The 17,781-nt window shown below is 39.5% G+C and overlaps 1 protein-coding gene across 2 annotated transcripts; it reads right to left on the reverse strand.

Moving 5' to 3' along the window:
• Nucleotides 1–1,117: 1,117 nt before the first annotated feature.
• LOC117548052 (protein disulfide isomerase Creld1) lies at nucleotides 1,118–8,639 on the reverse strand. 2 transcript variants are annotated; one of them, XM_034218989.1, is made up of 6 exons: nucleotides 8,520–8,639; nucleotides 3,752–3,986; nucleotides 3,572–3,655; nucleotides 2,814–2,909; nucleotides 2,588–2,728; nucleotides 1,118–2,518 (listed from the first exon to the last, which is right to left on the reverse strand). In XM_034218989.1, the coding sequence occupies exons 2-6, from the start codon at nucleotides 3,930–3,932 to the stop codon at nucleotides 2,298–2,300; spliced, it is 723 nt and encodes a 240-aa protein (XP_034074880.1). In that variant the 5' UTR covers nucleotides 3,933–3,986; nucleotides 8,520–8,639; the 3' UTR covers nucleotides 1,118–2,297. The 2 variants fall into 2 exon arrangements, with proteins under 2 accessions (XP_034074880.1, XP_034074881.1); XM_034218990.1 differs by having other exon boundaries at nucleotides 3,752–3,923; nucleotides 8,520–8,638.
• Between the last annotated feature and the right edge of the window lie 9,142 nt (nucleotides 8,640–17,781).

Raw genomic sequence — 17,781 nt, forward strand, 5'->3', positions numbered from 1 at the left:
GTATACAAAGTCATTCAAACTAGCTGCATCTTTACCAGCTTTGAGAACACTTTCATGATCAATCATTATAACACATATCATATATATTATTCTGAAATGGACCAATCTGCACAATGACTACTTTTACTGTCGCTACTTTCACTATATTTTGATGAGAATACTTTTCTACTTTTACTTGATTAACATTTTGAATGCAGAACTTTTACTGTAACAGAGTATGCCTACACTCTGGTACTTTTACTCAAGTACAAGACCTGAGTACTTCTACTTTTACTCAAGTAATACTTTTGTACTTTTATTTGAGGAACATTTTGATTGCAGGATTGTTCCTACATTCCTGGTACTTCTACTTTGACTCAAACCTGAGTACTTGTACTTTTACTCAAGTAGCCTACAAGATTTGAGTACTTCTACCTTTACTAGAGTACTTCTACTTTTACTCTAGGACAAGATCTGAGTAGCCTACTTCTACTTTTAATCAAGTACAATATCTGAGTACTTCTACTCTAGTACAAGATCTGAGTACTTCTACTTTTAATCAAGTACAAGATCTGAGTGCTTCTACTTTTACTCAAGAACAAGATCTATACTTATACCACCTCTGTTTATACAGGTAGCTGAAAAAAACTATTAGAAAACGAAGGCTAAAGCTAACGTTGGTTAGCAGATAGTGACAATGTATGCTAGTTAGCCAGCTCAACGATAATATTGCGACAGAAAAACTGTTCAGTTCACATCACGCTCTGCCGCTCTGCTCTGAACACCTGAAAGACCCGTTCTAACAGCTGTTCACCAGCGGTCCAGTCTGTGCCACAGTGACTCCCGACCACACAGTTAATATTAACGAACGCACCCGTAGGTAATGTAGCTGCTGAAGCTAGACCATCATCGCGGCCGCAGATTACTCCGGGTCTCAGACCCCCCCATACCCCAAAAACATTTTTATTGCAGATCTACATGAATCACAAACACGACCTATTTTGGATTCAAAACGGCGAATTTCGCCGAAAGGTGACAAGTTTGCATCCCTGTACTCAAATCTTAATTATAAGTACTTTCTAGTAATACTACGATCATTATATGCAACTGTTGGATAGTGCAAACACGATATACTATATTGTAGAACAGGTACAAACTTTATTTTTCGTGAATACAAATACAATGTCATTGATACAGTATTGGGAGAAAATCCAAGCAAGCAGTAAATTATTTTTAAATCTATGTATAGTTAATAACATTTTATTTTGTTGGCACCAAATACCAAAACAAGGCATCTAAAGCTAGAAAAATGTCTAACACCATAACAACTTTCTACTAAACCTTGCAGTCTTCCAGTAACTGGAGATTGTGTTGACAACAGAACCAACTCAATCCACAGACTGTAAAATAAGGTTAAGAATCTCCAGACTATAAACTGGTAGGTGTGCCTTAAATAAAGGTTTGTCAACTACATTTTTAAAGGTCAAGAATAAACAACCACATTCCTTTTGAGAAGCTCGGTACCACAGACTTAATGAAAACTCAAAACATGTAAAGAACATCCAAGCCAGTGGGGGAAAGACAAATATGTAGTTAGCGGAGAGAAGCTGCAGGGACAGAGAAAAGTGTCACTTCTCCAGGTTCATGTAACTAAAACTTGAATTTTATTAAAATGTTTCCTATTAAAAGGAAAGGTTGGTTCTGCACAAACACCTTAAAGGTGGGGTAGGTAATTCACTTCAGAAACACTTGTTATATTCCATGGAATGCTCTTAACATCCTGATAGCAAGGAATAAATTAAATGCTTTGACAATAAATATATATAAATATTTCATCTGTGGAAGCCGTGGCGCTGTAAAAAGCAAGTCCAAATATCTGCCTCGGCCCGCGGCAGATAATTGGATGGCCTACCTGCCTGTCAGCCTTCCATCTCGTGCCCTCATTGGTCATGTGCGCATTCGTGTGTGTTAGAGGAGGGGCTATGTAAGGAAGTCTGAAGGAAGGGGCAGATTTGTTTTCGGTTGTGTACTTTCAAATTCTAGCTTACTCGTTTTTGAATAAATGCTGGTTTCTCCGTTCTTACCTACCCTCAAGTATTTTTTACATTTTTGTTCATGATAGTTCAGTGCTTAAAAGTTTGCCACAACAATTTCTCTAACTGAGAGCAAAGAGTGACAAATATGACCATCTTTCAGAGCAAAATACTTTCATATCAAAAACTAATATTGTTTATAACAAACGTGAATGCGCACGATTCAGTTGCATTTTCTGAACAGTGATTGTTTAATTTGCTGGCATACAGCATGTACTATTTGTGTTAACGTCCGCTGACAAAGTTGTTTAACAAACGGTCCCCCCTGTCAGAAAGCCAGTACCCTGCCATGGCTGCCACTGCCCCCATAAATACAGATGTGTAGACCATATCTCCTTTGGCAGCTAGTGTGGCCAGAGCACAAAGCACCACCCCGAAGAACATCTGCTGCAGCACCTCTACCTCGTCGTCCTGGATATCCTCAAACAGACCTTTGTCCTGAACGCCTGCACAGAGAGGTACACATGTGAGAGGCTGCAGTCAGGTGAGGTGCATGGGATTGTGATAAGACTCACGAGGCTGCTGCTTCTTCACACAGACACCATCTTTGTGGATGAATGCCTCAGCACAGTCACAGCGGAAAGAGCCTTCTGTATTGGTACAGATCTCATCCAGACCATGGCAGGCAAGTACCCTGTCACTGCATTCATCTATATCTGAGAGAAACAAGGAGAGCTTCATTATGCAATCTCATCTGGAGCACAAAATCATTCTTTCAAATATTATGTTTAAGGTATTCACCCAAACATTTGGACCCTGTCAGTGAGTACCCAGAGGCACACTTCCTGCAGCGTGCTGGTCCACTGCCCATACAGCCCACACAGGCCGGGTCGCAATCTGAGGAAAGAGTGATCATTACATTTATTCATTTACAAAACAAGGCTTGATATTGCCTGGGCATTGATACATGATAATATATGTTAAAAACATAAAATTAACTAGTGAAAGATTTACATTTTATTTTATATTCTCAACTGGTTGTATGTAAGGAAACCAACTTTGTGTTTGTGATTAAACTTAGTTTCTCACTCACAATATCATTAACTGACATTGAGGATATATTCATATATTTGGCTGTGTTTGGTTGAGCTATACTGATGACTTTTACCTCCTTTTGTCCGTTTTGGGGCTCTATTTCTAAGTATATAAATCAATAGAATATAAAATTAATAGATGGATAGGATATATATAAAGGATATATTTGTTAGCCCTGTATCAGTCAAACAATGTAATATATTAGCTGGCTTCAACCTCACAAAGGTAAGGATTTACTATTTTTCTGTAAATTGAATATCTTTAGGTTGTGGGCTGTTGGTTGAGCTAAACAAGGTGTTTGAGGATGTCTTCCTAACCCTCTGGTAAATTATGATTGATATGTTTCCACTGTTTTCTGGCATGTTATGTTTACTTTATTCAGTTATTTATTTCATTTGGTCTTAATTATTTCTATAGAAGAAGGTAACATATTGAGTATTTTACGCAGATTGTAGACCACTGACCTCTGCACTCAAACGAACCCTGTGTATTGAAGCAGTATCTGTTTGTAGGACAGATACCCAGCTCAGTGCCACACTCATCAATGTCTGAAACAGATCAAAACACGCATTCATTAAAATTTAGAACATTAGTCTGCTTGTCCTATACCAAACATAAATGTGAAGGTAAGCTCTGCACAGTACCTACACAGGTGTTATTGTGGAGTGTCCATCCTGCTCTGCATTGCTCACACTGGTCATGTTCTGGGCCTGAACACTTGCTGCAGGAGTCTGGACAGCTGAGCACCTGAGCAGCCAGCAGACCACACAGCCACGCAGCCTGCAGAGGGTTCCTGTGGAGCGTCCTGACTGCCATCTGTTCCATTAGGTCCAAAATATCGCAGTTTAATCCATCTATAAGCTGTATGTACGTTTAAAGCTAAGAAGCAGAATTTACATTAACAATACAAAAAGAAGGACATCTTCGTATAATTGTACATCTGTTCAAATATAAATATAAAGAGAGACGGCTAGGAATAGGTTGAACTGAGTAAGAAGACCTTAAACTAACTTCAATGTTATGAGCAATTTAGGTGGTTTACATTTTAAAGTGAGATGATAAACAAAAACATAATACACTAAAAACAAACATAGACTTCTAGCTATTCATTTTTGTTATATTCAGTTATGTACACAGTCTTACTTATGTTGGCAGAGTTTGTTCAGTATATGAGATTGTTGTATGCATGCAGATTGTGTGTATAAGCATTTGGTATATGTGTAGATCTTTCTTTTTTCCCCTCTAATACATGTAAAGCACATTAAGTGTCACGGGTGTACAAGGAGTGGACCCAAAAGCATGAATGCAGACACAGGATTCAAGTATCAAAAAGAGTCTTTACTTGAAAAGCAGTTGTATAAAAAAATATAATGAATAACAAAACCACAGGATCAGCAGATCCACAAAAATACATACAATGATAAATCGACACTAAATGCTTACCTAACAAATAAACTAGAAAAATACTTCTACCTGATCTTACCTTACTATAATTACTAATATGAACAATAACCGTAACGATAACTTAGAAGAGTTTGGAAAACGCTGGAGAGTTTGGCATAAGACACAAAACAATCTGGCAACAGACAGGGAGACAGGACACTATATAAGTGGACACAGGTGGAAAACAATCAGGGGCGGGGCAGACACTGACGATGCGGGAAGAAAAGGAAACAGGAACGAGACTAGAGAGGCTTCTCAATACTCAAATTTCCCCTCCTCGACTGCTCGACTCCTCGGTCCTCCGGTAGTGACCCGGAAATGAATTTCAGCGCACCATTTTGAAGGACGTCTCATTTCTCTAAATGCACACCGAGGACCGAGCATCGAGCGTCGAGGAGGCTCTCTGGAGGAGCTATAACCGAGGATACACTGATGGTTCCTCCACGGATGCATTTCCGGGAACGGTGGAGGCGTGACGCACGGCCGGACTTATCTCAGCCAATGACAGCTATGTATGCATCCCCTGGATATTATTTTAGAAACTGCTTTCATCGCGTCGCGATGTTTCCAGAGAGAACAGCTGTGAGGTCCGTGCAGAAAGCAGAGCAGTGTGTATAATATATATCACTCAGTATAACAGGCCTACTCTCTTTATTTGCTTTAGTTTAGTAGATATCTACATACAAAGAGTCGATATTTTTCTAAGAGCATTGCTTCACATAATAAAATACACAACGGCTTATGCTTTAGGAGCTGTAGGTGTGTGTGGTACAGTGTGTAGGTGTGTGTTGTACAGTGCGTAAATGCGGCGGACAGACGGGTCTCAGTTGGTTTGGTGTCCTCTGCTTACTTTTAATAGGCCTACTTGTAAATACAATTTTTGGCCCGTAATTTCAATTCCCCATTTCAGCGACCAGAGAGAGGGGGGGATATATCCAGTCTCTGATTGTGTTACGTTATTATGAGAGTGCTCTCATACTTTAAATTGTATATATTTATATAAATATATTTGTGTGTGTGTGTCTGTAGCCTGTTATTGTCTCATTATACCGCACTCTCAATGAATTCAAAGTAAATATGTGGGGGAACAATGTTCAGCTGATCTAACAGAGATACAGCGCTATGACAAAACACTCGACAGCTGATGTAGCTGTTGCCACGTAATAATGAACGGACGTCTCTTTAAAATGACCGCTCAGAGGAGAGGAGTTCTCGTTTCTTTAAACGTCTGCTGCTTCCCCTCCTCGGTCCTCCGCTCGCATCTCCTGTGGGCGGGTCTAAGTCTCGAGGAGGGGAGTCGAGGAGGGGACATTTGAGTATTGAGAAGCCACTAAGGTGATTACAAAATAAAACAGGAAGTGAAACATAAAAAACTAAACTAACAAAAAACATTTAACACAGTTGCCAACGCACAACATTAAGTTTATTGGTAGAAAAATGTGCTCGATAGAGCAAGCTGTATTGCCTTCTCTACATTTACCTGACAGCTAGATTCAATTTTACAAACAAGCACATGACCTGCTTACAAAGTTTGATGCATTGTTATAGACGAAATTAGTATATGGGGCATTCTACCGAATTAGTGCAAAGTGTGGTACCACAACAAGAAAAACTATTTAACAAAACAATTAAGTATTCAGACATAGATATTTACTGTTGTGGAAATAATTATCATCATCAATTATCATGCCAATTTGTAACATACAGGACAAACCTCGATGTCTGTTTACCTTCTTTAAGGACACAGGCGGCTTAGCCAATAATGTTATTGTTCCCATTCTGTGACCGGTCAATACTGGGATACAGATGGTCTGTGTTGTGGGTACACTGGGACACTTCCTTCTCTGTATTTGTGGACTCCAAGGTAAAATCTTCGAGGTCATAAGTGTCCGAGGCAAGTAGCTCTGTGTTCCCACACTGTTTAGGCTATCTCCTCAAATATGTTGTTTACTCTCTGCGAAACCAGTTAGATGGGCTGGCAAGAGAGAGGCTCTCCAGAATTGACGTGGCAACTCTACCGTGAAGTCAGAACCTCTGACTCTTGGACTTGTGATGTGAATCCTCCGGCCGTTAACTCCAAATAAACCATCATGTGTTTGACATCAAAGCTACTGCTCTTCCCGTGTCTCCTTCCTGAGTCGGTGACTCCCACTGCATAGCTACACAGAAGTTTCCACTACATTTACTAAGAATATGTTATGGTCTATTTAAACATAAGGCATTAAAGTATATAGTGATAAGCTTAATATATACAAAAACATAATTTATAGGGTACTTTAAGTAGCTGTCCCCAACCCTGACATCTAAATTCCAATTTCTGTGAATAACACTTAAAAACATTTTTATTTTATTTTGTTCAATGGTGTATTTAGAAGATCTTTATGATTACATTCAAACGGAAGTTGGAATATTTCGATTTATTGTGGGTTTCATTTTTTAATAAAAAAACTATACTCAAAAAATCATGTCCCCAGTTTTCATGTCACTACCGAAACACAAGGTGTTTTAGTCCAATGGCTGAGCCTGGTTTTTAGCCACACCCCTGCATTTTTGACTAGTCAGTGACACTGCATCCCTGTCCCTCATGGCTGAATGGCAAGTAGCTATATCCCATACTTTTGATATAAATCTGTTCCAAAATCTGAAAATCGGCGTGTAACCTTAAGAATTGTCACTACCAAACACATATTATCTTCAATTAAGTAAACTTTTTCGGAGTTTTATGCAAAGCATTATGTTTTTATGTGTGTTAACCTCTTCAAAAACGTGTATGCTTGCCAAGTACTTGCTAGCATTATTTTGTTATGCTCAATTTTTGCTAGAATCGTCACTACCAAAACAGTCACTACCGAAACATATGGTTACGTTTCGGTAATTGACATGATCGTTTCGGTAGTGACAAAATGGAATGGTAAGCAGGTAAATCCCATAGTTTTGAAATAAATGTGTTTTAAAGTCTGAAAATCAGTGTGTTAATTTAAAGGTATCCTATTGTACTATTTGTAGGCATATATTATAGGTGTCTCAGATATATAAAATACATGTCTATTAAGTGTTTTGCTCAAAATACCAAACAGATCACCCATTCTAGCCTCATCCCCCTCTATTTCAGCCTGTTACTAAAGTGCTGATTCTGGGTCAGTAGCTTCAAACATTCACACTTCAACATAAGGTTGAGGGAATATGATACAACCTTGAGAACAAAATACTGCTGTCACTACCGAAACATTGGATGTTTTGAAGTATATTGACTTATCAACTAAAATGATATGATACTGATTGGTTTAATGTATGTTCAATTTCAACAATCAAATCATCAACTCTGGAATCAATATGATCAGTATTATGCATTTTACAAAGAAAGTCTGCATTATGATTTTTATGGATTGTATAAATTGAACTTTGAAATTTGATTACAAAATTAATTTGATTGATTTAATTGTGAAAAGTTAACCCTCAATACATATGTTAAAATACTATTTAGAGAAGGGAAGGTAAAACAATCTTAACAGGTTAATATACAGTAATGCTTTTTTACTACAGTGTTGTATGTACTATGTTTCGGTAGTGACCATTTTTGGTAGAGGAAGAACATTCCAATACAGTCTGAAAATACGATATATAAAAATGTACGGTTATTTTACTAGATATGTGTAATTTAGATATGGTACAACTACAACATATATATGGACAAAGTTATGGGAAAAAAACATACATTTCAAAACATTTCCAACCTGACTTTGCACCAATTCGGTAGAATGGCCCATAAATAAAGGTTAGCTTCACCATAAACACAACCATTAAAAAGATGCTTAAATGCTTCACATTTCACTCTGATTTACTTTGCAATTTCGAAATTAATTAAGCTAATAATACTTAAATAGTGCTACATTTATATTATGTAAAAGCACAGCAACCATTAAGATGTACTCAAAACAAACGGTAGACATGCGTTAAGGGTTTATTTACCTCCTCTGTGTGCGTCGACTGACTCACGGACTGACTCTGCACTCTGTCGGTCTTAATAAAGTTTAAAAAGGGTGAATACAACTGACACACAAGTTATCACACTTCAACACTCCTTCGTGGTTTGATGCCAAAAATAAACCAAACATCCCGAGCGGGTGGAACATCGAGTTGCCTCATAGCACCGCCCCTCTGAGATGTAGTGAACACTTTTAACAAGCGCTCCTCCACGTCTTTAAACTGACACTATATTGCACCAATCAGATCCACAGCCCTTGACTGGAGATGGCCAATCAAAATCTGACATCCACCATGCACAAAAATAAGCACAAGTATTTATAAACCAGTGTTGACAGACGGACAGCACATGGATATGATACATCTGTTACATTTGAGGTTAAATATTATGAAGCATAGGTCTGAGGATGTTCTACATGTTTCTTCTTATAAAAAAAAAATTGGTTTAATCCTTAAACAAGCAGTGTGTGTAAAAGTGTAGCCGAAACTTGATATAACGTATTCCTCTACCGTAGTAGACCACAGTTTTTGGCACAAAACATTAAAATCACAGGTCTCCCACATTGTAACATTTAACTTCATAACAATGAACATTCAGTCCTGTTGTTGTGCTCCCTATCTCTGTTTCTTATCCTATATCAGAACTGCTCGGGTCTTGATAGATTGAGGGAAGTTCATGAGATCTTTTTTAGAGGGTTATCAAGAATAACTTTTATCCAATGACCTTTTCCCTCTCTGTCTGTGTATTCTCTTGTTCTGATTAACCCAGCCAAATCTTTTTTCTTGTTCTATATCTACGCCGGGATCCGGAGTCGAGGCTGACCCTCTTGCTGTAGTCCTGTGTCCTGGATCTGGATTAAGTCGTGGATTTCGGGTCGTGGCTGAACCTTGGGTCTCATCATGCTGCTTCCCTGATGGCTTCCACAGGATTGTAGCTGACATCCTCGTGGATTCATCTTCTTATTACAGACACATGCATTTCCTAACATTCTGTCTATATGCTGTCAAATGTATGATCTCTTCGATTTACACACGGCATCTATTGCACGTCTGTCCGTCCTGTAAGACCGAACAGTACAAGCTTCTTGAAGAATATGGGTTGTTTTAACCCAAACATTTATAAAAGTTATTTCACCGCAAATGTTCTGATGACTATGAACTGATTTGTAATATTGTGTATACAGTATTCATCCACTTTGGGTCATATTGGGGATTGTACTCAAATGTTTTTACTGAATCTGTCTGTCGTCATCACGTATGTGCTCCGCCCCCGACGTGCCTCACTGCCTCACTGCTCTCACCGCGTTCATTCATTTGAGTCCGCCATTATAGCTCATCTCGGATGAAATCACTCAAACTCAAACTTCCAGAAGTATACTTTGCCCACCGTGCCCTCAAGTCTCACTGCCGGAATTTGACCGCGCTACCGCGGTAAGTTACGTCTTGCCTTTGCACAGTATTTAAATGATTTGTTATTAATTTCTGCATCTAATGCTCTTTGTGTCGCATGGTGTGTTAGTTTGATTTGAGCTCTTGTTAGCTAGCCTAGATTTAATATCTGCCTCACTTGAAAAATGATTTAAACCTGTAAGACAGTATTTTATATTGCTTTAAGTTATATCTCAAAGTGGAACGTTTGTGTTGCAAAAGTTCTCCGGAAAATTCAAACCACAAATGGCGGGAGTTTTTTTTCTTCTCTTTTGTTACTGCATGCAATGTATGGTCATATTTGATTAACTTAGAGGCATAGAGAATTTAAGTTCATTTCATCCACTACAATTACCATAACCGTGCGTTCTGCATGTTTGTAAAAGCAAGCTAACTTGAAATACTAGACTATTAATTTTACAAGAGGCGCATTCACACTGCGGTACTTTTCCCACAAAGGTTCATGTGAACTTAGTTCATGTGAACTCTTTAGTTCGCATGAACTAAGTACAGATCGCGTTCACACTGGAAAAAGTCCCTGGGGGTGGATTACGGCCCGTCTACACTACAGGCGTCAAAAAATGCTTTCAACGCTTCGCCCATTCATTTGAATGGGGTGACGTAGGATATTTTCAAACTTCGCCGAACTGCATTGTGGGTATCATGGCAAGGCGTTGCAAGCATCGCGAGCGTCTATCGGCGTCAAAAGTTGAACAATGTTCAACTTTTGAGGCTCGATGCTTGCTCGAAGCTGGCGTCAGCCAATCAAATCCCGTTTTTGAAATTCCCGCCAGTACAAGCGCTAGCCAATCAAACCGCGTGCAAGCTGGGAGAGCCAGACCGCAGTTCATTTCATCATATTCCAAAGGAGAAATTACGGTAGCAAATCACCCGGTTCTTTCCGACCAGAACTATTTACCGGGATACAAACCGGAGGAACCAGGCATGGAGGGAGGTGGCAGAGACAGTGGGTGAAACTGGTAGGTTTTCGCCTGTTTGGGGATTTTATATCCAGTTTACTTCGTTTTAACATTGCTATTGCTTTGTATGTCGGGGGCGGGAGATTCATGTGATTGGTTGTTGGTCGCGTTGCTCGCAAAAAATCGCCAAGCTTCAGACACGCCCAGCTTCAAGCTTTTTCGATGCCTGTAGTGTAGACGGGCCGTTAGGCAAATGAAGCCGCTGACGTCACTTGTTCTTCTTCTGCTTTGGGCTTACTGGCAGGCCACAAACCACTTCACGGCGTATACTGCCGCCCAGAGCCCTAGAGAGATAAGAGTTACGACACTCCCATAGACCTCCGTTGTAAAAAATGGCGGCGCCTACTTCCGGGGTATGGACATCAAAATAGTTCAAAATATTGTCATTTGGGCGTTGAACCTCATTCACTTACATTACGGCACGTCGATTAGTTCCAGAGGTAAGTTGCTGAAATATCGAACTCTTTTGAATTGTCAACTGTCTATATTGTATCAGAGGCCCTTGATGATGCTTATACTGGTCTTCATTTGTATATGCACAGCGTAATTATCTATATTTGATCTTGGTTGTTACAACCAATTTAGCTAGCATTGCCTGCTAGTTAGCTAGCGCGACTTCGTCAGCTTTGAAGGTAAGATTTCAGTAATGAATCGCTAGCAGCTTATATATCAATGATGCTGGGTAACTAACAAGCAGGATTTAGATTGATTATGTGTTTTTATTGTTATTTTGGTTTTTATCCGCTGAACCTGACCGTGTCAGCCATCCTTAGTCGGCTTTTTCTGTATGATATGACTTAACTGCTAGTACTAGTAGAAATGAGGTGGCGTTTGTGATAAATATTTCATTTAATATTTCATTGAATTTTGGGATATACTAACATTTCATTATGTGACATGTTGACTGTACTTTTTTTTTTTTGGTACTGTTCAGTGTTAACTCATCTGTACTGTACAACTAGCCTAGCACTACTCATGCTTGATGGCATGCTAGAATAGATTCCTTTGTATTGTAATATACACACTAGTTTAATGATTGTTCTTCAAAGGTATTATTCAGTCTTAAACAAGTAATAGCCTACTGAATAGGCTACTCTACAGCAGTGAATGAAGGATGAGCCTAAAACATGGTCATGCATCCAAAATGTTTATTTGTAACTAAATAAACACTTTTTAAAAAAAAAAAAAAAATTAGCACTTTTTTTTTTCACCCACAGTGACAACGCGCAGAGCATATTGGAACTCTACAGGTGTTGGGACAGAGTTCCTCAGACGAATGGACGAAAATGTGTTTTCCAGGCAGTCTTGAGTGAAGCGGCTTGTGAGAACAAATGTGTGCCCTTGTCTCAACAGGTCATGCTGGACCTCCAGGATTGTTGTTGTGGCCATCACCAGTCCTGTCTGGACTGGTTTCCAGCTGCCCTTGGGACCGATCTTCAGGCCCCGAAACAGATGGATGGAGTCCCGGAGGAAGCTGATGGCCTTATACTCCTCCATCTTGAAATGACTTAGGGCAGTAACAGTGTTGCGTGACGACATGAGGTCAAACTTTTTGGTGTCCAATGTTCAGTCACTGTATTGGTAAGCAACAATTTGTTTTGGTCAAAATGTGTTATTCACACTCCTGACTCCAGTTTGATGTGCTGCATTCTCCTCTGAGAGGTCATGGCTGGGAAGGTTTTATATTCTGTAGTGCAGGGGTGGCCAACCAGTCAGAGGTTAAGAGCCACATTTTTTCTATGTTACTGCAAAGAGCCACATCAAACACACAGTCACTGATAACGCTTGTTTCAGTTTTTTGTTTTCTGGAGACAAGATGTCAACCACGTCACTGATGCATCTTTGTGGCATTGGGATATATATTTTTTAAATCCTCTGGAGCAGAGAGAGGAGCTGTGGATTATTGTTATTGATTATTGCATCAGTGTTTCTTAGGGTCAAAAACACTAAACTCACAACTTAAAATGAAAGCGTTTAGTTTATTTAATAAAAGAGCACATGTTCAATGTGAAAAGTGACAGTAGTTATAGATTATTTGCAATTTGGTGCTATATATATATTTAAAAAATATATATTATATATATTTTTGAAACACCTTGAATTTCAGGGGGGGGCGCGGGGCTCCGTTGGCGGGGCGCAGCGCCCCTCCAACACAATGGTAGGGGAAACACTGGATAGTGTTTAATCAACGATAGGTTTTCCCCCCCTCAAAGGTGATTGGTTCACTGCATCGCAGGTATTATTGTGATTGGCTCTTGGGTCACATCAAAATTAGACGCGCTGTCATCCTCTCATACTGACACCTGACACCACACATACACACATAGGGAGAGCCGGGACGAAAGTAACACGGGACGAAAGTAACACGGGACGAAAGTAACGGAGCGATTTTATCCGAGCCCAAACAACTTTGACCGGCCAAATTACGTCAGAATTATCAGCATTCAATACTTAACAGACCTACTAAATATCAGGTTTAACTGTCAGGAGTAGCTAGTGTTGTCACGGTACCAACATTTTGGTTTCGATACCAAGTCAAGAATTGCGATTCCGATTCTTTTTTGATACTTTTCTTAAAAAAAGGGAAACAGTCTTAAATGTAATTATTGTGCTTTATTTCACACCAGAACCAGAACCATAACACAAACTTTTAAACAATGAGAACAATAAATAAAATAAATGACAAGAATTCGTATTAAATAAAATTAATACATGTCTCACAGACGGGCCTCGTGGTGTCCGTAGGCTTGCCCTCACTGTCAGAGATATAGCTCAAATACTTCCAAATTTCGCTTCTGGCGTCTTTTTTGTCAACAAGCCGAGGCGCAGCGGCAGTTGCACTCCCACTTGCAGCCATGCTTCTCGTTTTCTCACATGCTCTGGCAGCTAGCGCGTGCACGAGAGAGGGGAGGCACTTAGAGCGTGCTTGAGAGGGGAGGGACTTAGAGCGTGCTTGAGAGGGGAGGGACTTAGAGCGTGCTTGAGAGGGAGGGACTGCAGGCAAGGCTGCAGTGCAGGGAGTGGAAGCAGAGCGCTGAACACACACGGCTCTTATTAAAACGGCGCTTTCTCACCGGAGTACTTTTCCCCGTCATTCTTAAAGTACCGATACTAATGAAACGGCGGAATCGTAACGTTTTTAACGGCAGGGTATCGCGGTACCTTTCAAGTATCGGTACACCGTGCAACACTAGTCAGGAGTCAATGTCTCTCCCCCAAACTCACACATATACAATTCGATATGAACTGAAGAGCCGCATGAAACTAGGCAAAGAGCCGCATGCGGCTCGAGAGCCGCGGGTTGGCCACCCCTGCTGTAGTGTCTCAACAGAACCTAATATGAATTGCTTTATTGTCTCGTCGCTGGATCACCTCCCCCTGGCAAAGTGGCCTCGTTATTGTTGACAAACATGTTTTTGTTGCTGGTTCAACAGGAGCTTCTGTAAATAGTTTTGTAAATAGTTTGAATATTTATCATAGTAATCATTTTTAGTCTCCCACTCTCTCAATTTAATTTATCGTTTCTTTGCCCCACCATATGTTTTGTTGTCCAAGGGCACTAATTTGGTCTGTGTTGAAGATTGTTTTACACTTTAGATTAATCAAAAATTGTGTTTTTTGGCTTTTTCTGTTGAACCCTAACCCTCTTTGTTCTCCTTCTCATTCATTTTACTTTGTTTTGTTCTAACACACATCCCACATCACATCACTTTTTCCATACACTGTTCTTAATACTTGTTCACACATTTGTTCGTCCCTTTTACTTTGTTCTTCCTGTTGTTCTTGTTCAAACACATATATCAATTGTTCATCCACTGTTGTGGTAAAATCATATTCATAGTCTTAACATGATCATGCTACCCATGCTAACATGAACACAAACGTTTCCCTCCAAAAATGTAAAACGTATCTAAGTACAGGCATGAAAACGGGTCAGGGGTGAAAAAGGTGAGAAGGATATTATCCCTCGGAAGAACATTTTGAATATTCCATATTTTAAGGCGAGACACCCCAGGTGAATAGGGTAATTTTTTTAACTTAAAGGTATCAGCTAGAAATGTCTCCAGTTAATTACTTACAATAAGGCAATTGTCTTTTGTATTATAAGTTTTCTGAAATAGCATGTTTAAATATGCAAATTATCCATTATCTCATTAAATTAGTTAAATTTAGTTAAAACTGTCAATAAAAAGTATGCAATAATGCAATTACAGCTGAAAAAGTACTTGGGTGTGTGTTTTTTTAAAAATATATATATATATATTTACCATTTAATAACGCAATTGCTGCTGTCTGTCTGTCCCATAGAAGAACATGACAGCGCAGCGCAACTATACTACGGACGTGACTGCCCTGGCAGTGACAGCAACATAGCCTGCTTGTGCTACCACACTTTCCCCTCAAAATATCGTTAAATAACGAAACTTATAAATAGTGCCAATCCATACAAAGTGTAACCACATCATGTAAATATGAAAGCAATCTTTAAAAAATAACAGCGTTGGTTTAATCTATGACTATTTTGACCATGTTTGTGCTGTTTTTGCCATAGAGAAGCATTGCAACGGAAGTGCGTTTTGAACTATCCCGGCATACATAAACCACGTGACCGGCTGGCGGCGACATCAAAGAGTGTCGTAACTCTTATCTCTCTAGGGCTCTGCTGCCGCCCAAAGTCCCCGGCAGGAAGTCCCCGGAGTTGGGGACTGGCTTCAGTAGAAGCTGCTGGGACTCCCAGCAGCTTCTACTGAAGCCTTCCGAGTAAATCGCCAGAACACCGACACCTCTTCATCTCCACCGCTCCCATGTTTTATTTTGTGTTGCCATAAATTAGTCTCTGCGTTTCTGCGCTGGGCTAATGCTAATAATGCTAATGCGAGGATAATAAAATGGCGGCTTCACAAAACTTTTTGGGAGTTTTACGGGGCATGGTTTGCAATCCGCCCAGCCAATCAGAAACATAGCTCTTTTCTCACAAGAGAGCTGCACGAAAGTCCCTGCTCTGTAGCAGGGACTTTCGTGGGGGTAAAAAGGTTCACATGAACACATTTTAGTACCGGCTCTTTTTGGTGTGAACGCGATAAAAGAGTTCACATGAACTAAGTTCACATGAACCTTTGTGGGAAAAGTACCGCAGTGTGAATGCGCCTAATGGGTTTCAAGTTAGCTTGCTTTTACAAAACATGCAGAACGCACGGTTATGGTACAACGTTAGTGGATAAAATGAATGTGGATCAAATTAACCTAAATCCTCTTTGCCGCTAAGTTAATAAAACATGCCCAGACATGCATGCGATAACAAAAGAAGAAAGCGCCCCGCCTGCCGCCATTTTATGCTCGAAAATAGTGTTTCTCTGATCATTTTGTGAAAACTTTGCAACCCAGCTAACCTTCAATGTTTTTTCTCTTTAGGAGCAACTGGCAGATAAAGGGCTTCTTCAGCCTGGTAAGCCTTGCATCCACACAGTCCACATAGTCCACATATACATTGTACTCTGAATTAAATAGTCATTTTATATTTTGGCAGATTTGTGCAGAGTTTCATAGAATAACGAACTTCAACCTGAAGAACCACTTTTACGCGGAGTTGGATCGGCATGTCTGTTGAGCTTGTTCAGGAAGAAGGCGGCACGCAAAGGAAAATTGTCTGAAGTTCTGGATCAGCTCTTCACCGCCTATGACTTCCAGGTGAGTCGGTTAAGCCTCTTGGTGTTTTATTATCATACTAGAGTGGATTTTCTGTGTGTGTGTTGGGGGGCGGGGGTCATCCTGATAGATTTATTATTAAGATACTTGTGTTTGGGCAGGGAACAGCAGTGGTAATGTTATTGCACCTTGTTGTTGTGCTAATGAGATACAGGTGGGATCGCAGACACCTCAATTGCTTCAAAATGTTAATCTCTTCAGTCATGGAAGAGCCCTTGTGATATAAATTGTTGTGTGGCTATGCTGTTTAGCATCCAAAGTAAAACAAAGATATGTTATCGCACTCAAGGATCAAGGCCATAGCCAACGTGCTGCTGTCCTCCGTGGTCTGCCTGGATTTCTGCATGAGGATGACTCCAGGTTTCTGAGGCTGTGGCATGTAAGTCAGCATAATAACTGTTTTGAATGTATGTGACAGATCATCAAAAAATATAATTTATCTTATAAATATACATATGCACACAAACAGACACACACATATAGACACACACATACATAGACACACACATACATAGACACACGAACAGACACACATACATACATACAAACAGACACACATGCAGACACGCACATACATAGACACACGAACAGACACACATACATACATACAGACACATATAGACACATACATAGACACACGAACAGACACACATACATACATACATACATACATACAAACAGACACACATACATTAGGGGTGTAACGGTTCACAAACATTTCGGTTCGGTACGTACCTCGGTTTTTTGGTCTCGGTTCGGTACGTTTTCGGTACAGCAGAATTTTTTTTCACAAAATAAAACATATATATATATATATTTTTTTATTATTATTAAACTGTGAATAATGTATTCACTCAAATAAATACAAAATATAATAAAATAAACATTAAGGTGCAGCATTTCGATGAACTGAAATAATCTGTATTTGAACTTTACTGTAGGCTACTAGTACTCACAAAACATAAACTATTAGTTTTGGGTTTTTTATTTTTTATTAAACTGAATCTTCACTAAAAAAAATAAATAAATAAAATAAACATTAAGGTGCAGCTTTTCGATTCACTGAAATAATCTGTATTTGAACTGTAGCCTACTGTACTAGTTCCTAAGCAGCCAGCTTGACATTAGGACTT

Source organism: Gymnodraco acuticeps, unplaced genomic scaffold, assembly GCF_902827175.1.
Source record: "Gymnodraco acuticeps unplaced genomic scaffold, fGymAcu1.1, whole genome shotgun sequence".
In the NCBI taxonomy this organism is placed as follows: Eukaryota; Metazoa; Chordata; class Actinopteri; order Perciformes; family Bathydraconidae; genus Gymnodraco; species Gymnodraco acuticeps.